Raw genomic sequence first — 21,285 nt, 5'->3', positions numbered from 1 at the left:
AGTTTTCTTTATAATGGTGAACAGAGGGATTTGGAAAGAATAAGGGCTGTTGTGAAGTTTGGGGTAGGGAAGGTGAGGGAGACCTGATAAAATATAGCTGCTCCCCTTGAAGCATGTGGCACTAAGGTTCATAGGTTCATAGGTAGGTACTAAGCTAATGGCCCTAGGGCCTGTATAAGCCTAGCCAAACAGTACCCTGGCTTTTGCCACCCAAGGAAATTATTTTCCTGTGCCCCTATCAAGCAGAGCCACAGAAGTGATCCCCGGGATGAATTTCCTATCTCCTATCCAATCATCAAGATTTTTCTTGAAGAGTGCTAGTGAGGAGCTTTGTTTGCTATAGATAGGTAGTTTGTTCCAGAGTATGGGAAGTCTCTGAGACAGGAATCTATCCCTCCAGCATGTTCTGTTTATTGTGGTGACAAGTTTAGGTCCCTAGAACGTGTAGCTCGGAGGGATTAGGATTTCTTTATGTGGAGCATGTCCAACAGCTCTGGGTTTGACATAGCTTTGTATGTTAGGCAGAGATCGCCTCTGAGTAGGCGATATGCGACAGAGTAAAGCTGGAGTTTTTTGAGACGGTCTGCATAGGGCATCTGTTTGAGGCCGGTAATCCTCTTTTTGAAGTATTTCTGTGTCCTTTCCAGTTGTTGTAGATGTCTTGTGAGGTATATACCAAAAGGGGCATTGTACTCTATAATGGGTCTAATGAGTGATGAATAGAGGGGAACAATGACCTCTTTTTTTCCTGGATAAGAAATCTTATGTGATGAGGTGTGCCATGTAGAAGGATTTCCTGACTACTGTGGCGATGTGATTATCAAAAGAGAGACTACTGTCCACCTATGTCCCAAGGTCTCTTATCACACTTTTGGTGTTAAGTAGACTACTGCCTATGTGGTAGTTCATGGGTACAGAGTTTTTACCAAAAGGGATGACAATGCACTTTTTGGCATTGAGCTTGAGGCCATGGCTTTGACACCAGGCATCTGTCTCAGTGAAGCCCTTTTGTAGGATGTCCACATCGTTAGGAGATTTGATTATGGCTACTAGTTTGCAGTCATCTGTGAACTTTGTTAGCCAAAGACCTTCTGTGTTAGCCTGCACTTCAGAGAAGTAGATACCAAACAGGAGAGGGACCTAGGACTAAACCCTGTGGTACTCCACTTGTCACTGGTCTGAAGTTGGATTTAGAGTCTGCTACTTTCACAGTGTGGGTTCGGTCAGTGAGCCAGTTGGCATCCCATCTTGTGACATAGGGATTTATACCTAGTTTAGTGAGTTTGTCTATAATTCCAGAGTGGGGGATGGTGTCAAAAGCCTTGGCGAGATCTAGATAGGCTGTGTGTACCACCTTACCTTCATCTACAGCTTTGTTGACCATTTCAAAGAAGTCTATCAGGTTTAAGAGACATGATCTGCCTTTTACAAACCCGAACTGGGTAGGGTCCAGAGTTTGGAGATTACCATTGTCATTGTTTATAAGTTCCATGATGATATGTTCCATAGCCTTGCAGACCAGGCTCGTCAGGCTAATGGGGCAGTAGTTCCCAGGGTCCGTGGTGGCTCCCCATTTGTGGAGTGGGATAAATGTTGCTGTGCACCATTCAGTGGGCACAAAGCCTGAGGTGAGGCTATGATTGAACATGGCACTTAGGTGGGGTGCCAGTTCATTCTGCAGTTCATGTAGAACGCAGCCTGGGATGTTGTCAGGTCCTATGGATGCTGTGTTCTTGGCTTTGGAGAGTGTGTTTTGTACCTGTGCAGCCATGATTACAGGAACTTTGCATTCTTCCGGTATAGAGATGGGCCCTTTAGGGGATGAGAGAGGGGTAAAGTTAGCACTGAACCTATCTGCCAGGATGTTGCAATATCAGTTGGTTCTGTATATTTAGTGCCATTGTGCTGTAACTCAGAGCAGATCTGAGTGTTGCCATTGAGATTCTTGACATAGCTATAGAATGCTTTGTGGCTGTCTTTAGAATCAGTGGCAATTTTGTTTTCGTAACTAGCTTTGGAGGATTTTATGAGGGATCTCAGCTTCTTACTGAGGCTGACCACGGAGTTCCTCTAATCATGTAATTTTACTCTTTTTTGCAACAGTTTCTTTCTTCTGTTGTAGAGTTTGTTTATATCAGGAGACCACCAGATTGGCTTCCTTTTTTTGGAGGATAGCATCTTGGTTCTGTTAGGGATTGCACGATCCATGCACTCATGTAAGTGCTTATAAAGTGCAATTGTATAGGATTCAGCAGTCATATCTCTATTGGCCATCAGCATGGGTGTCATGAAGTTTGCCACTTCTATCTTAAGAAGCGTGAAGTTGGCTTAGGAGAAATTTTTTACGGTGGTTTCCCTAATGGGGGGTGGGGTGGGGTGGGGCTGGGATGTGGATGCCTAGGGTGATTTGCTTATGGTCGGAACTAACCAACGAGGAATTGACCTCTGGTGTGGAAAACCGGTTGCCCATGTTGGTAATGACCAGGTCTAGGATACTGCTGCCCCTGGTAGGGGTGTGGATAAGTTGATCCAAGGCATTGGAATTTATGAATTCCAGAAAACGTTGAGCACAAGAGTTGGTACATGAGTAGGGTGTTAGGTTGCACCCTAATATTTTCCAGTGTATCAAGAAATGAGGCGTGGGAATCCTGGGGCATGGTGGGGGATCTGTAGCAAGCTACAATTTGCATTGCGGTCTTGCCCAGGGTTAGTTGCACTTGGATAATCTCAGATGCATTATGCTGAGTAACTAGCCTGGAGGTGTGGATATCCTTAATGAATACGGACATGCCTCCGCCTTTAGTGCTTCGTCCAAGTTAAGTGGCCGAAAGGTGTGGTATGAATTATAGCCTGGTAATGCAGGGGTGCTCTCTGGAGCCTTGAACCAGGTCTCTGTCACTGCACAGATGTCAATGTTCTCCATTGTAAGAAGTGCCTCGAGTGAGTGCATTTTGAGGTTTAGACTTCTAGCATTGAGTAGCATTACCCTCAGATTTTGCTTGCTTGTACCTGTTACAATGGTGAATTTGTCATTTGAATCTTGCCTAAAAAAGGCACTATAGGGGTGGCAAGAGCCTTAGCCAGTATCTGGAATCCCAAGGGCGACAGGTACAGGACATCTCTGGCAAAGCATTGTGGTTTGCCGATCATGTCATCCCAGGCAGACAGATACTGGATCCCCTTAGAATGACACCAGAGGCTTAGCCAATTGTTGAAGTCAATCATTTTGTCCTTGTACTGTGGTATTCTGGGTGATGGCAGGATGGTACTCAGGGCTAGGGTCATACCTGCCTGGGCTACAAGATCGGACAGCTCCTCCATGTCTCTTTTCATGTAGTCCAGGGAGGTATGTCTCAGGTCATTCACACCAACATGAACAATGACAGAGTCATATTTGTACATGTTGTGGAGTGACCTGAGTGCGTGTGTTATGTGGCGGATCCTGGCACCCGACAGGCAACTGACAGTAACTTTCTCCTTGTTTAGCCTGGTGAGTGGAACATCAGTGTGCCTGACTATAGAGTCACCTACGACTACGGTGTTAGGTACGTTGTTATCACTTATAGGCTGTAGTTGAGTGGCACACTGAGTTTGTGGGCTATGTGTCATTTGGGTTGGGTTGGGGGGTGGAGGTTGCTTGTGTTTCTGCTTTGGAGGTCCCTGTTGCTTGGGTAGATTTTTTTTGAGAGCCTCTACGAATGTAGGTGTGTGTTTTGTGTTTTGGTGGTGTAGGTTTTGAGGGACTATGTGCTGAGTGTGGTGGGCATTAAGGATTCCTTTTCTCACCCTTTGTATTTTCTTTTACAGATTACCAATTACCCTTTAGCTGCTTACCTTTTCACTGGTGTTAATACAAGGACAAACGTTTACATGGATAGTTCTTGATAGGCAATTTTTTCGAGCATGGTTTTTGCATATAATTTATCTTATTTCTGTTTTCTGTATTGCTTCATACACACACACACACACACACACACACACACACACACACACACGCACACACATACATGGATTTTTAGATATATTACCTATGATGTTTTACATTAAGCAGACAGTGTTACAGCACTGTGTCTTTGATTTTTATTAAAACACATTTGTGCTGCAAGGAGTTACTCAAGTTATATACTTTAGGCTTAAGACCTTGATGATATTCTGTCTTCAGTGTTTGTCTGGCTGTTTGATACATGTTTTGATCAATGGGGGCAAGAAGTTGCATATTAAATATGGACAGCTTAATTTATAGTCACATTATGGATGTGCTTTACCTTACACAGTATGCTGGCCCACAGCATGCTTCTACAAACTCTCTGTGTTGTTTATTGGTTGTTCAGTGTCTTCTTTTAACCAATGGTATGTATGACATATCTAAAGAATGACTGGAGGATAGGTTTTATCTTGACCAATAATGAGTTTTTGTAGAGTTATGCTTAATTTACATTTTGAAATTGATTGGTTGTGAGGTTCTTTTTAAGGATTTATGTGTTTTAGTGCTTTAGTCCTGAAAAAGTGTTTTACCTGAAAATGCTCTTTTGTTTCTTACAGTTGTTTTATTATCTTTTATTTAGTTTGCTATTTTATTAAAATTGTTATATCTCAAGTGAGCTCTGCGTCCTTGTTTTTCATTAGGATACTTGTGTCTTTATTGGATGTGAACACTTTCCACCAGTATTTTGGATTGCTTCTCTACTTATATATTTCTTGACATACCCAAGTATAGGTGGGTGAAAACGTTGCAGTGCCAACTGGATGTTTTTACCCTTCTCATCTAGTCTCTTAAGTATTTTATGGACTGAGGGTAAAAAGAACAGATCCTTGTTATGAATGGCATTTGGGATCTGCATGTCAACATCCTATGGAAGGGGCTATAACTATAGTTAGGTATGTTTATGAAGGATGGGACACAAAACAGCTGCCCTGGATGCTGTGTCCACAAGATCATACCCATTCTTGATAGAACATCTACCAACATTTAAAGCCAGCTGGGCCTGTTGCATGGTTTCTACTTTAAAGTAGCATAAGTTATCCATTCAACTTTAATTTCCTTAGGTCACTAACCTTGTATTTGACTACATGCATCTGACAATTAAGAGTTCTGAAAACAAGGGGTTCTGGCTTGTATATGTAATTCCAAAGTGGTCTAAGATGCAGTTTTCCCAGCTATTAGGAAGAGTGCTAGAGAATGGAACAAGTTTGGACCCTCCCTTTTTAGGCTCTGGGGACACCACTGTTGGAATCAGAAGAGGATACTTACAGTGATTTCAGGGTACATGTAAAAGTGGCCTGGCTACCTAGAAGAAGGGGGATAGGGGTCTGGTTCCAATGACTCTGCAAACTATATCCTTCAAAGCTACCACAACTGGAGGAATGGTCAAAACTTTAAGTGTCTCCTGACACAAAATGTCAGCATCTCTTTTTTGGGCATTGTATGCATTACTGGCCTCCCATTTGAAGTGTTACTTTTTACTTCAATAAAGTGTCTCCAGATAAATTGTTCTCAGAGGAAGAGTAAGGGGACATGGTGTCATCTGCGTCCCTGTACCCTAAAGGGAAGATCTGTGAAGTATATGTCAGGCTTTCTTTCTGTAACCCACAAAACTCACAAGAAATATATAGCGCCAATAAATTTAATACGATAAAGCTTTTGGGCTAACCACGCTTCATCAGTACAGTTAAAATAAGACTTTCCTTCTTTTTAAATAGGAGATAATTAACATTACATGTTCCAGCCAGCCTATCCAGAAAAAAACATTTCTACAAAAGTTTTTAAAAAAAGAACTCTTAAAATTAAAAAAAAAACATATATTAAATGCATTGTATAAAACATATAGCAACAATATAATAAACAATATAATAAATAACCAGCAGCAGGTATATTAAAATTCATAAAAACAGAGAAGAAATTTCCTTATATTATTCAATTACAGATTTTCTCTCTGTTTTTTTTAGAGTATTGGCTTTAAGCTCACTGCTTTATTTAAACCTGGACTATTGTCGGCTTGTAATCTAATAATCCACTCATATTCTTTTAACTCCAAAGAATTATTCATATCACCACCTCTATTACCCATTACTATCACGTCAATTACTCTACATTTAAGTTGATGTTCTGGGCCATTGTCAGAAATATGCTCACTTAAAGCATTCTTCAATACTTTCCTTCTAATTTCTGACTTATGTTCTCCTATTCGTTCCTTCAATTTCCAAGTGATTTTACTGACATAAAATCCAGGGCATGGAACACATGTTGCTAAATAAACCAGTTGAATTGTGTTGCATGTTGCAGTGATATTAAAGAAATACTCTTTACCTGTTGTTGGGTGTTCATAAATATTTATTCCTTCATAAATATCATTACAAAAAAATACAATTATAACATTTCTTCGTTCCTACTTTACTTATTTTATCTTTCTTCCATTCCCCCCTTAAAATCTTTGTAACATAATTTCAGTTTCAGTGTTTCTGAGTTTCTATAGGAGAAAAATGTTTTTTCTCCAACTATGATCTTTATTTCTGGCATAGCCATCAAAATAATCCATTTTTTTCCAATAATATTTTTTACAATTTCAGTATTCTTATTAAAAGTAGTAAGATATCGAGTTATTTGTCTCTTCTTTTCTTTAAGGGTAATCTATCGATTTTTTACAAGCAAGAGTTTCTACATTCATATAGTTAAAAATTAATTTAAGGCTTACAGTTCGAATAAATAGTTTTAAGTCAGTTATTGCCTGTACGAAGTTATCTCCTGATGTAGGAATAAATTTATGTTCTTTATTAAGGACTTCTATTTGCATTGCAGTTAATGTTATAGAAGAGAGATTAACAGTACCTTTTCCCGTTTGTATTATTGCTGTACTAGTTTGTTGAAGTACACTGGGCTGTTGCTTTCCCTTTTTACGCCGCCCGCTGCCTGTTGCTCTTCCCTTTGCGTCGAGCGGCCTCTCCATTGAGCTACCTGTTGCATAGGTACCTTTTCAGGAAGCTTTAGTTGAAAGGGGGAAAAAGGGGTTATGGTTAAATTCAATGTACCTCCATTGTTTACTGGAGTTTTCTGGTTCTGCTGTTGCTCCTTTGATACTTTTGGACGTACTGAGCTGTTTCTGTTGACTCTCTCTTTATTTTCTGAATTCAACGCAGTCTCTGTTGTGATGTCATCTGAATTTTTTGGTGCTTGTTGATTGGAAAGTACTGATGAATGAATCTCTACAGCCACTTCTCGATTGGATGATTGCTGTTCTGGTATTAAAGGAGCAGCATCTGAACTTGTTTGTTTTATTTGATTTTTTTTCTTTAACAAGTTTATTATTTTTATTTACATTGTTACATCTTATTTCATTTCTAGGCCATGAGAAGATGTGGCCATTCTTAAAATCGGCAACATCACGTTGTATTTTGTGCTTCTTTTTGGATTCTAGATTCACATCTAATAGATGCAAACGATCAAGCATATTCTGATATAAATGTAATGCTGCAGAATGAGAAGTCATAGTTAGAAGTTCACTTTCCAATCTTACTATTTCCTCTTCCAATTGATTTTCAATAGGTTTAAAGAAATTATTCATTAGTTGCATATAATCCGCACTCAATTTTAAATTTAATTGTTGCCATTGTCCAAGCAAATCTGGGTATGTATTAGCATATGAAGGCATTTTTTTGTATCCTAAGTCCTCGTGGCACTATTCCCAGCTCTAAATAAGCCTGGAAGCTTAAAAGCTGCCATTGAAATTGCTTATATGTTTGTACTTTCTTTTGTAGGACTTCCAACGCCTTTTCATACTCCTCCATATGTTGACCCACATTTGTTGACATTGTAGATGAATTAGATACCATTTGTAATAATGGGTTTGTTCCTTTGTATAAAAGTCTCTTTATCAAACCATTTACTTCTTTTGAGTTAGAACTCAGATCCATATTTCCATTCATTCAGCTGGCTGGCTTTCTGTAACACAGACTCTGACTTCTGATAAGGGGAGAATTCCCTTTTCCTCTTTTGAGGATGGATGCCTGAAAATGACAACTGATCCAGTCTTGGCTGAAGACTTTGTTTGATAACGAACCAGTCTTGGGCAGCAACTTGAATGGGGTTGGATGACTGAATTCACCTGTGGCTTGGTCATAAGCAGGCTGGGGGGGGGCAGGCATCCTTTGATCTGGAAACATGAGTCCTAAATAGATTTTGGCATGACTATCTATGAGGTCTGAGTACAGGCCTTCCAGATCTCTATCTAATTTCTCCATATGTTCTTTAAGACTAAAACAGAAGTTATCCTGTCTTTCCCGTCACTGTAAGGGTATCAGAGCCATATGTCCATGCAGAGATGCTTTGGCTGATCAGCATCACTGAGATCTCAGGTACTAAGTAGCACTAGGGATAGGGACTGTGTGAACCCCTCACCAAGCTGGCATCCTCCAGCCTTTTTCTTTCTAGAGTAGGTGTCCTCAAACAACAGCTGTTGCAAGCCAAATATGGCAGCCTTGGAAAATGCCTGAAGCATCTTCTCTTTTAGGTAATTTTGGGATACTAGCTGCCTTCATCCTTCTGGCTTCCTACTAAACCTATCACAGATGCCACTAGGAGGTGATGTCATGATCTAGGCACAAACAGTAAAGACACTGCATGTGAAAGTCCCTGTGGGACTTGCTGTCTCATGTACAGTTAAATATTTTATCTGTGCTGGACATAACTTAATGTCTGACCACAAAATACAACAATAATATTACCACAATATCAAGAAATAAAAAGACAGGGTCCCAAGTCTGCATACTGTGTTCACCTGGGCTGACTGATGGACTACAGTTGTGATTCATGTGAAAAATTAACTGTAGGAAAGATGAACTGAAGATGGTGCACATGGATTTCAACATTATACAGGGAGTGTTCTAATGTCCCTGCTGTGAAGGAGATGGGAGACATTTACCCACCAAAATGGACAAATGAGGAACTGAAAAAGTGGACCATGAAATAGAACTACTTTAGGCTGTAGGAGAAGCTAGAGCTACATCTACCAGGTGATGATCAGTTGGACTGGTAGGAAAAGCAAATAAAATAAAACCAGAACTGCTTGTTTGGGTAACACACACATATAAGTGGTTCAAAATAATAAAGAAAGCTGAAGTTTCAGTTTAGTGTACCTTTTATTTCCTTCTAAATACAGCTGTGGCTACAGGTGGCAGAGGGGTCTCAAAAACAGCATAAAGGGTTACCTTCTTCACTGCGTACAGATTTTGGTCAAACAGCAGCCATAACTCTGTTCAGAAAAACATATGCATAGCAAAATGAACATGTGTGCATGGGTTCATATGTTACTTTGAGTTTTTCATTTCACCTCTAGAACATTTTCAAGCTATATTCTTGCTTATATTTGTTTTAGCACTGACATTTTACACTAAAATAAAAGAGACAAGATAATTTTCAGAATACAACGATAGAGAAAGCACTGGTCTAGAAGACGGCACTACATAATATCACAGTTACACTATACAAGATGTAAGCTGTACAGGTGCAAACCATATTAGTGTCTTGTAAACAAAACACTTTAAAAAATTCCTGACTTTGTACAAAAAGTTGCTGATAACTGACTCCAATCTCAAATGTTGCTGGTTCTATACCTTCTCCCAGTTTTGCATTAAAAATAAACAGCAAAATGAAAAACAATTCAGATGTTTATTCTCAACACTTACATTTTAGAATGTTCCTTTGTTCCAGTTCTTCTGCAGTTGGCCTCTGACTAAGTTGCCTGTAAAAAAAGACCATTATGAATTTGTGAACCATAACTGATTCCTAGGTCAGTGTATCTTCCAGGAGTTATCCAGGCAAAACAAGCTGGGAGAAATAAGGCTGTATAAGAAATAGCCTTCTTCCCTAAAACACTACTGTAATATCCACAGATAAACTTGCCATAAAAAGGGTTCTTGTAATTGTTCAGTGACATTGTAAGGTGTGCTTATCATATCTTGCTGAGTGAGGTTTCTGAAGGCTACTGTGAATTTGCACTTTATTTTCTTCCATTTCCCACCCTTGCTTACTGTTCTGTCCTCCCAGCTACAGCAATACTACCTGTAAAATAATATTATATTGTGCTTCTGTGAGCAAATCCAGATGATTACACACCTTAGACAACCATGATGCTAAATCATAACATCAATGGACGCTAAATCATAAAATTACAACACTTCCCATCATTATGATGCTAAATTATAACATCACAGCAATCTACATCATCATGATGCTGAATCATAACATCATATCAATCGTCATCGTTGTGATATCATAATGTCACAGCAATCTGCATCATTGTGATATGAAATCATAACATCATAGCAACCTGCATCATTGTGATATCAAATCATAAAGTCACAGCAATCTGCATCATTGTCATACCAAATCATAATGTCACAGCAATCTGCATTATTGTGATATTAATCATAATGTCAAAGCACTCTGCATCATTATGATATCAAATCATAATGTCACAGCACTCCACATCATTGTGATGTTGAATCATATCATCATAATGCTTTATCATAACTTTCATGCAATGTTTTAAGAAATTCGAGGTTTGTTAAATTATTTATTGTTGCAGTACAGACAATAACATATTTGGTATGGTCCTTTAAATACCATTAGATAGCTATCAAATCATGATAATAGTTTCATCAAATCTGTCAGCATAGCTACTCATACTAGGATACAGCTCACTACAGTATTTGTTACTGCTTATTCAGGATTTAGCATTACATTTGTGGAACTCCTACCAAAAAAGCCCTTCAAATTACATGTGAAAGTCCTGAAGTGTATAAACAAGTTATGGGAATCAACTGTATGAGGTAGAGATGGCTGGTTACAGTATGTATTAAAAAGAGTCATGCTCTCAGTACATAAAGCCCACGTCTGCTAATATTTATTTCCTAAATAACAGGTACATAATTAGTATCCATTCAGAACAGTGATAAGACTACCATATGGCTAGTGCATGATGTTTGTCACGACACCCAATCTTCAGCCAGTTATCTACTATGGGAGTTGTTTTTTGTCTTTCGGCTTTTCCCGGTTAGGGGTCGCCACAGTGGAACTCCGGTCCGCTAATGATTGGTAGTAGATTTTCACGAACGCAGAGGTGACAGCTTGATGTCCAACCTTCAACAAAGGCACTCCCATTTACGCATGTCTTTAAAATGCCACCCAACCGCAGGGAGGACATGCAGACTCCACACAGAAGGCACTCACCGCACTCCAGCCGAGAATCAAACGGGACAACAGTCAGGAAATCCTTCTATGTGGCACACCTCATCACTAAGGGCTTTTCATCCAGAAAAAAGGAGGTCATTGTCCCACTGTACTCATCCCTCATTAAACCCATTATAGAATACAATGCCCCGTTTGGTATGTACCTCTCAAGACATCTGCAACAACTGGAAAGGCCGCAGAAATACCTCACTAAAAGAATCACAGGCCTAAAGCAGATGCCGTATGCTGACCGCCTTAAAAAACTCCAACTATACTCTGTCGCATATTGTCTACTCAGAGGCGATCTCTGCTTAACATACAAGGCCATGTCAAACCCAGAGCTGTTAAACATGTTACACTTAAAGAAATCCCAATCCCTCAGAGCCATACGCTCCAGGGATCTAAACCTTGTCATCACAATAAACAAAACATGCTGGAGGGATAGGTTCCTGACCAAGAGACTCCCCAGACTCTGGAATAGAATGCCCATACATGTCAAGCAGAGTGAAAAACTGAAGAAATGTAGAGACCACCACGAAATAAAATAAAATAAAATGAATTTATTTGTATAAACAGAAACAAGCGCTTTCACGCAATATAAATTGCGCTTCCTCAGGTTACAAATTACAAAAGCTAAATGGGTACTTTTATACTAAAACATTAGCTTCCAATTATACAATTAGATCAAGCAATATATTAACCAGATACCTAATTTCATAATTAGTAAAAATTCCACAGCAGCATCGTGAACGATCAGGCTAGGTATATCCATTAACCTGAAAGCCACTTGAAAAGAAACACGATTAAAATTTAAAATTTACTAAGACATGGTAATGTTAATATATAAAGATGGCTTCATAATCAAATAAGCTTCAGGAGCAAGCTGTCATCAAATATTAACAACGATATCATCGTGGTAACAATATATTTTCATATATATATTTACAAGAAACCATGCCCATATTTAGAAAACTCACATTAAGCTTATTTTCATTTCCTAGGTTTACAAGGATATAGTTAGGTAATTTAGAATTAATAGACAAATCACCTAAACACCATTGGTAAGGAAATGCTGCCCATATATGGCAAATGGTGAGGCCAAGATGTTATTATTATAAAATGCATTGCAATATACAAACAACGAAACAAGTCAAAATACAAAATAACAGAATAGCTTTGTTCTTGTATATAATGGTTGATACAAAGTAGACACACTACGTATCGCAATACGAAATTGCAATGAACAAATAGCTTCTTTCTGTTATATAGTTAGTAGGTACATAATGATGTCATTGCGTGCATCTAAAAATGGTTATATAAAGCATAAGGAAACGCATCTTAGTCATGTAAGAGACTATCTAAATGTTGCTTTGATAAAACATATTGTCATATAAACGCAACATAACAAAACTAAATACAAGACTAAATACAAAATATAAAATATAAAATATAAAGTAGCCTCGTTTTAGTATGCTGGCTGACACGTAGTGGTCACACTAAGTGCCGCCAGCGAGGCTATAATAAGACAAATAGCTTCTTTCTATTATATAATTAATAAGCATACAATGAAAAACATTGCGTTTCTCTAAAAGTGAATTATACAAAACATATAACAGCTCATCTTATTTATATAGTACAAAACTATTACTAAGAGATAATCTCCCTTAGAATAAGACAAAATTTAGGACAGCCAAATCACTACTAGACTATAACTCAAGAATGAGAAAATAAAGATCAAGATGTACGAAACAGATCAATATCAATGCAATAGTCACTATCATAGCAAATGCTATGCCATGATCATGAGAATCATGTTAGAATGACATCATATTAGATAAACAAAACATGCTGGAGGGATAGGTTCCTGACCAAGAGACTCCCCAGACTCTGGAATAGAATGCCCATACATGTCAAGCAGAGTGCCTCTTTGGCCCTCACGACTGGATGGGAGAAAGGAAATTCACCCCGGGGATCACGACAGTCGCCCTGCTAGACAGGGGTCCAGGGAAGTAAATAGTGTGGGAAGAAACAGCCAGGGAATTGTTATGGCTAGGCTTGTATAGGCCCTAGGGCTGATAGCCTAGTACCAACCTATGAACCTAAACCTATGAACCTATGAGAACCTCTTGTTGTGAGGCAACAATGCTACTGCTGCACCACCGCGGCATTCAATTATCCATGGGAGTAAAGAGTTCAAATGCTTCAGTTTAGCTATTTTGTGCCTTTATTACAATACCTGATATAGGTTAGTGGTGGATCTGAAAGAAACTAAAGATAGGTTGCATGTTAAGCAAAAGTAATTTGAGGGAAATGTGGTTCCAAGTTAAATGTGCTATAAATTCATGTAAAACAAATGAGTTAAAGTTTTTCACTACTTCATTTTGCTGTAATTTTGTTCACATCTTATAACGTGGGCTTTGTGATATGTAGTGTTGCTTTAGTGATTTCAGCAGTATTAAGTTTAATAAATTCTTGTTTGAATTTATTGTATGTTAAGAAGCTATCCAATTACTTCCTGATTCTGAGCCATCAGACAACACCTTTTGATGATGTAATTGGGGAAAAATAGTGTCATGGGTAGGCATGTTTTGGGCAGCCGCAGTGGTGCAACGGTTAGCGTTGTCGCCTCACAGCAAGAGGTTCTCTGGTTTGATCCTTGGCTGAGGTGCCTTCTGTGCAGTGTCTGCATGCTTTCCCTGTGGTCGTGTGGGTTTTCTCCGGGTGCTCCGGTTTCCTCCCGCATCCCAAAAACATGCTGTAGGTGGATTGGGTACTCTAAATTGGCCCTAGACATGAGTGAGTGCATGTGTGTGCCTTCTGTGGAAGGTTGGGTGTCAGGCTGGCAACTCAACATTGTAAAACTCCACTGCCAATCATGAGCAGACAGGTGATCAGCTGTGGTGACCCCTAACCAGGAAAAGCTGAAAGAAGAAGAAGAAGATTTGTAGGCATGTTTTCACCATTCTGCAGCAGAGTTAACACATAACTGACACAAAGATCTAAAAAATGAAGTAGTGAGACTGGGCAGCATCTGCCATCCCACTTTTGCTACTCCAAACTGTGAATTCCACCCCCCAGGATGATATCATCCTGGGGGAAATTGCCCTTTTCAATACTTCACAAAGCTGTGGTATTGAATTCTAGTCCCAGTATGCAGGGAGCAGGTAATGAGATTCTGTAACAATCTATGTTAACAAATACCATTACCTATTGTGACTGTAGTTCAAGCAAACCAGATGACTCAGCAAGGCCACTAAATCTGGCCAAAGTTCTTTGGTGCAACAGCACCTCCTCTATACCATTGGAGGGAAGGCATCAGCATACAACACCAAGTGTGACATGCAGGTGGAAGTGCACAGTCATAAGCCTGTCTGGTGTTGGAGCTACACCTGTAGGAAGACTAGTGAATGCATGCTTGATGGCCAGCTTGTTCATCATGCTTGCATTCTCCCTGTCCAAATGATGGACAAGCTTGTGAGGGGGTCACTTGGACAACAGATAATTAAATCTATTTTTTAAAATAGAGCAAAGTAAGCTATTCGTGCAGGAGTTTGCAGGATGACACACATACTACACTGTAACATGCATAATTGAAGTTCCAAGCTCTCCATCTTAAGTAAAAAAAAAATCTGAGTCAGATCCGTAACGTCATGCTTGAGTGTGAGGTGGGGCTGTGCGAGTGCTGCGGCTGGATGAGGCATTCTTCCCTTGCTGCATAAAATGTCAAATTATTTGGTAATGCAAGCCCAATTCCCTTTTTGGAATGGAGCACAGGACACTGGTGGAGCCCTATCTTTTGGACTCAAGCATGAAGAAACTGCTTGCTGTGGCATGAGGCTCCACACTCAAGCCCTCTTAGAATCCAGCCCAGAATGAAAAAAAAACAATGAATCAGTCACTCAAACAAAACATAAATAAATAAGTAAATTCAGTTATATTTAAGTAAGCGTAACAAAAGCAAAATGGAAGAGGATAAGATTCAGAGAAAAGTGTATAGGACTTGGCACAGAGTGTAATAAAACAGAAAGATGCAATAAATAGTCATCTACAAGGGATGATCACTTTCAGTAAGTCAGCTAATGGCACATGAATCATCCCGTTGAAAACTCAAAATATTGAAAATGGGAATATTCCATTTCTCCACAACTGTGTAAACTGAGTTGGTTTATATAATTAGAACAGGGTGTGGGAATGCAAAGGGGCTTTCCTCCCCTGTATTAAACAGGTTTTCAATATTTTGAGTTTCAACATTTTGAACTATTTATTGTTGTGAGTTTTCAATCAAGTGAATGTATTTCGCTTATGAATAGCTGGGCAGGATTAAGCACACACACCGTATGTGTGAAATCACAGTGTGCCAAAGGACGGCATGCTTTTATTGAGGGTGAAACTTCATGTTTACAAAGCTGAACATTTGTACATTTCTGCAGAATATAATTCATGTGATTATGAGGGAAAATATACACACACTCATGCCGAACATCACCTGCATGTACACAGATAGTTTGTATGTTCATGCAGTATTTCATTGCAGTCTCACACTGATTTAATTAGAAATTTGGCATACCAAGTCATAGTAAAGGCTGATATAAAGAAAGTTAAGTTGTCAGAATCAAAAATAATATTTTGAAAGTAAAAAAGTAATACTGATTTGTTCACCAGTTTTGGCTGTATTCTGGGTTGATACTGCATTAAGTTAAATCAAGAGATATCACCTGTTGGACATGTTCCAAGATGAGGTCTTAGTGGCATTAAGGTTGTTGTGTTGTGTCTTTCAGCTTTTCCCGGTTAGGGGTCGCCACAGTGGAACTCCGGTCCGCTAATGATTGGCAGTAGATTTTTACGTGCCGAGTTGCCAGCCCTGATGCACAACCTTCAACGAAGGTACGCCCATTCACTCATGTCTCCATGCAGAAGACGCTCTAGCTGAGAATCGAAGGGGACAGCATCTTACTGTGAGATGACAATGCTACCGCAACACCACCACCACAGTTCAGTGGCATTAAGGAAAAAGAATTGAAAATTAACTGAAGGGTCTGGAAGAGCTGGAGGTTAGTAGTGAGACAAAAGGATCTTATTCCAGGGGTAAACAATGCATTTACAATTAGAATATGCACAGATCCACAAAACTTAAACAAAACAATTCTAAAGGAGCGTATCTACTTAAGATACTTGAAGAAACTGTGTCCATGATGTGGAGTGCTAAGTATTTCTCATTGATTGATACTAGTCAGGGCTTATGGCAAATCAGACTTGGTCCAGACTATGCAACACTGTACATTCAATACACCATTGAGCATATACAGATGGTCAAAGATGTTGTTTCGTATTTCTTCTGCACCTGAGTTTTTTTACAGAGCCATTGCATAGATTATTGTGGGTTTGGAAGCACCAATAACCAGTATACTGATTTGGTAAAACCAGACTCAAACAAAAAGAGAGCCTGAGACAGTTCATAGATTCATAGGTTCATAGGTGGGTACTAGGCTATCGGCCCAAGGGCCTACGTAAGCCTAGCCAACAAGGTTCCCTGGCTTATGCCACCCAATAAAGTTATTTTCCTGTGCCACTGTCGAGCAGAGACACAGAAGTGATCCTGGGTTGTATTTCCTATTTCCCATCCACTCATCAAAATTTTTCTTGAAGAGTGCTAATGAAGAACTTTGCTTGACATAGATGGGTAGCCTGTTCCAGAGTATGGGAAATCTCTGGGACAGGAATCTATCCCCCCAGCATGTCCTGTTTATTGTGGTGACAAGGTATAGGTCCCTAGAGCATGTAGCTTGAAGGGATTGAGATTTCTTTAGGTGTAGCATGTCCAACAGCTCTGGGTTTGACATAGCTTTATAAGTTAGGCAGAGATCACCTCGGAGTAGGCGATATGCTGCAGAGTAAAAGCTGGAGTTTTTTGAGGTGGTCAGTGTAGGGCATTTGTTTGAGGCCAGTAATCCTCTTTGTGAGGTACTTTTGTGGCCTTTCCAGCTGCTGCAGATGTCTTGTGAGGTACATTATATTGTACTCTATAATGGGTCTAATGAGTGCTGAGTAGAGAGGAACAATTACCTCTTTTTTCCTGGATGAGAACCCTTTTATGATGAGGTGTGCCATGTAGAAGGACTTCCTGACTACTGTGGCGATGTGACTATCAAAGGAGAGACTACTGTCTACCTGGGTCCCAAGGTCTCTTATCACACATTCAGTTTTAAGTAGATTGCTACCTATGTGGTAGTTTATGGGTACAGAGTTTTTACCAAAGGGGATGACACTGCACTTTTTGGCATTGAGCTTGAGGCCATGGCTCTGACACCAGGCATCTGTCTCAGTGAGGCCCTTCTGTAGGATGTCCACATCATTTGGGGAGATGACTATGGCTCCTAGTTTGCAGTCATCTGCGAACTTTGTTAGCCAGAGGCCTCCTGTGTTAGCCTGTACTTCAGAGAAGTAGATACCAAACAGGAGAGGTCCCAGGACGGAACCCTGTGGTACTCCACTTGTCACTGCTTTGAGGTCAGATTTGGAGTCTGCAACTTTTACAGTGTAGGTTTTGTCAGTGAGCCAGTTGGCAACCAATCTTGGGATGTAGGGATTTATACCTAGTTTAGTGAGTTTAGCTATAATTCCAGAATGGGGGATGGTGTGGAAAGCCTTGGCAAGGTCAAGATAGGCTGTGTGAACCACCTTACCCTTATCTACGGCTTTGGTGACTGCCTCAAAGAAGTCGATCAGGTTCAGGAGGCATGATCTGCCTTTCACAGACCCGAACTGGGTGGGATCCAGAGTTTGGAGGTTACCAATGTCTTTGTTTATGAGTTCCATGATGATACGTTCCATGGCCTTGCAGACCAGGCTCATCAGGCTAATAGGGCGATAGTTCCCGGGATCAGTGGTGGCTCCCCCTTTGTGAAGTGGGATAACTGTTGCTGTGCGCCATTCAGTGGGCACAAAGCCTGATGCAAGGCTATTATTGAACATGGTGCTTAAGTGGGGAGACAGTTCATTCTGAAGTTCGTGTAAAACACAGCCTGGGATGTTGTCTGGTCCCATGGATGCTGCGTTTTTGGCTTTAGAGAGTGCAGCTTTTACCTGCATAGTTGTGATTACAGGGACTCTGCATTCTTCCTGTATAGATATGGGCCCTTTAGGGGGTGGGGGTGGGGGGTAAAGTTAGCACTGAACCTATTTGCCAGGATGTTGGCAATATCAGTTGGTTCTGTAATTTTCGTGCCATTGTGCTGTAACTTAGAGCAGATCTGGGTGTTGCCATCGAGATTCTTGACATAATTATAGAATGCTTTTTGGTTGTCCTTAGAATTAGTGGTGATTTTGTTTTCGTAGCTAGCTTTGGAGGATCTTATAAGGGATCTCAACTTCTTACTGAGACTGACCAGGGATCTCCTCCACTCATGGGATTTTACTCTCTTTTGCAACAGTTTCTTCCTTCTGTTGTACAGTTTGTTTATGGCAGGGGACCGCCAGATTGGCTTCCTTTTTTTGGAGGATAGTATCTTGGTTCTGTTTGGGATAGTACGATCCATGCACTCGTGTAAGTGCTTATAGAGTGCATTTGTGTAGGATTCAGCAGTTGTAACTGTATTGTCCATCTGCATGGGTGTCATGAAGTTCACCACTTCTGTCTTAAGAAGCATGAAGTTGGCTTTGGGGAAATTTTTTACCATGGTTTCCTTAATGGGGGGTGGGGGCGGGATGTGGATATCAAGGATGATTAGCTTATGGTCGGATCGGACTTCAGGTGTGGAACACGGGTCACTCATGTTGGTAATGACTAGGTCTAGGATATTGTTGCCCCTGGTGGGGGTGTGGATAAGCTGATCCAGGGCATTGGAGTTTATGAATTCCAGAAAGCGTTGAGCTAAGGAGTTGGTACATGAGTAGTTTTCCCAGTTAATGGTGGGGTAGTTGAAATGTCACCTATTATTAGGGTGTCTGGTTGAACCCTAATATTTTCCAGTACATCAAGAAACGAGGAGTGGGAATCCTGGGGCATGGTGGGGGATCTGTAGCAAGCTACAATTTGGATTGCAGTTTTGCCCAGAGTTAGTTGCACTTGGATAACCTCGGATGCATTATGCTGAGCAACTAGCTTGGAGGTGTGGATATCCTTAATGAATATGCACACACCTCCACCTTTGGTGTTTTGGTCCAGGTTACATGGCCGAAAAGTGTGGTATGAGTTATAGCCTGGTAGTGCAGAGGTGCTCTCTGGAGCCTTCAACCAGGTCTCAGTCACTGCACAGATATCGATGTTCTTCATTTTAAGGAGTGCCTCGAGTGAGTGCATTTTGAGATTTAGACTTCTAGCACTGAGTAGCATTACCCTCAGTTTTTTCTTGCCTGTTCCTGTTACGGTGGTGAATTTGTTATTTGAACCTTGCCTAAAAAAGGCACTATAGGGGCAGCAAGATCCTTAGCCAGTATCCAGAATCCCAGGGATGACAGGTGCAGGTCATCTGTGGCAAAGCATCGTGGTCTGTTGACCATGTCATCCCAAGCAGAGAGATAGAATGACACCAGAAGCTTAACCAATTGTTGAAGTCAATCATTTTCTCCTTGTACTGCGGTGTCATTCTGGGCGATGGCGGAATGCTACTCAGGGCTAGGGTTATACCTGCCTGGGCTACAAGATCGGAGAGCTCCTCTATGTCTCTTTTCACGTAGTCCAAGGAGGTACATCTCAAGTCATTCACACCAACATGGACAATGACAGAGTCATATTTGTACTTGTTGTGGAGTGACCTGAGTGCGTGGGTTATGTGGCGGATCCTGGCACCTGACAGGCAGCTGATTCTCCTTGTTTAGCCTGGTGAGTGGGACATCAGTGTGCCTGACTATAGAGTCACCTATGACTAGTGTGTTGGGTACGTTGTTTTGCGTTATTGGCTGTGACTGAGTGGCACACTGAGTCTGTAGGCTATGTGTCATTTGGGTTGTGTTGGGGGATGGAGGTTGCTTGCGTTTCTGCTTTGGAAGTCTCTGTTGCTTAGACAGATTATTATTGAGAGCCTCTGCGAATGTTTTTGTGTTACTATGTGTGGATTTTGGTGGTGTAGATTTTGTGAGACTATGTGATGAGTGTGGTGTGGTGCAAATGTTTTACCTCCTCCTCATGACTGTCAAGTTCAGTCTTGGTTGGAGAGAGCTTTACCTCCAGTTTGGATAGATAAGTGCATCTCTCACAGGTTGTAGTGTTGGGTGGTATGAGGAGAGGGTTGTCTGTGTACATTAGGCAATTTCTACATTGCCTCAAGATGGCCAGATTCATCAGATTGACAGGAGAGAACACTGGGAGCTGACCCTTGGACATGCCTGAATAAAAAACTATTTTCCTATAGATAAGTGAGGAAAGTGAGTACAATAACTGTTTTTCTCTAAGCAAGTGAGAAAAGTAAGTACAACAACTGTTTTCCTCTACGTAATGAGGAAGTTTGAGTGCTATAGTAATTAGTAGCTTATTTAGTGCTTACAAGTTCTGAACAAGTGCTGAGCACAAATAAGCAAATTTAAGTGCTAAAACTAAGAATCTGTATCTGCACTAGACGAGTTACAGGACAGAAACAAGTGCAAATGCAGGCTTTCGAATCAGAAAGTTGAGAGAGATGGAAGAGATTGCCCAAACGGCCAATGACTACAATTTCTGGGCCAGAACCACTCCTTATGTGGTAGACAGGCTACCTAGTCCTTACCACTCTCACTGATAAGCTAGAAGGCTTCCCTCCAACACAGAAAGGATTTAGGGGGCTCAGAAGCTTACATACAGTCCTGGATACAGCAAATCTGTATCTGGAACACTAGTTACAGGAAAGGTAGGAAACAGGCTTACAGTTTTTTTTTTTTACAGAAAAGTAGCAAAAACAGTAGTAAAAACAATTCACATGCAGTGCAAGCTAGCACACTTGAGTATGTAGCAATATTAGACCAAACACAGTTTAAAAAATGCAATTAAATTAAAAAGGACTAAAAGCAAGTGCAGAAAGAGTTTATTAGGTAGAATGTGGTAAAGAGATGGGACTGGGGGATTGTCCCAGATCAAATCTACAGTGTGG

General features: G+C 40.4%; 1 protein-coding gene across 3 annotated transcripts in view; it reads right to left on the bottom strand.

Annotated features, from left to right (window-relative positions):
• Nucleotides 1-21,285, bottom strand: part of PHACTR1 (phosphatase and actin regulator 1) — a 1,877,004-nt gene that overhangs the window by 359,029 nt on the left and 1,496,690 nt on the right. For all 3 annotated transcript variants that reach the window (XM_044064898.1, XM_044064897.1, XM_044064899.1), the window contains one exon: nt 9,679-9,734. In XM_044064898.1, coding sequence (XP_043920833.1) covers nt 9,679-9,734 — 56 coding nt within the window. The remainder of the gene's footprint in view (nt 1-9,678; nt 9,735-21,285) is intronic.

The sequence above is a fragment of the Protopterus annectens genome, chromosome 3.part0, assembly GCF_019279795.1.
Source record: "Protopterus annectens isolate FY-2018-M chromosome 3.part0, PAN1.0, whole genome shotgun sequence".
In the NCBI taxonomy this organism is placed as follows: Eukaryota; Metazoa; Chordata; order Ceratodontiformes; family Protopteridae; genus Protopterus; species Protopterus annectens.
The sequence above is the reverse complement of the archived record's forward strand: the minus strand, read 5'-3'. Positions and strand labels throughout refer to the sequence as shown.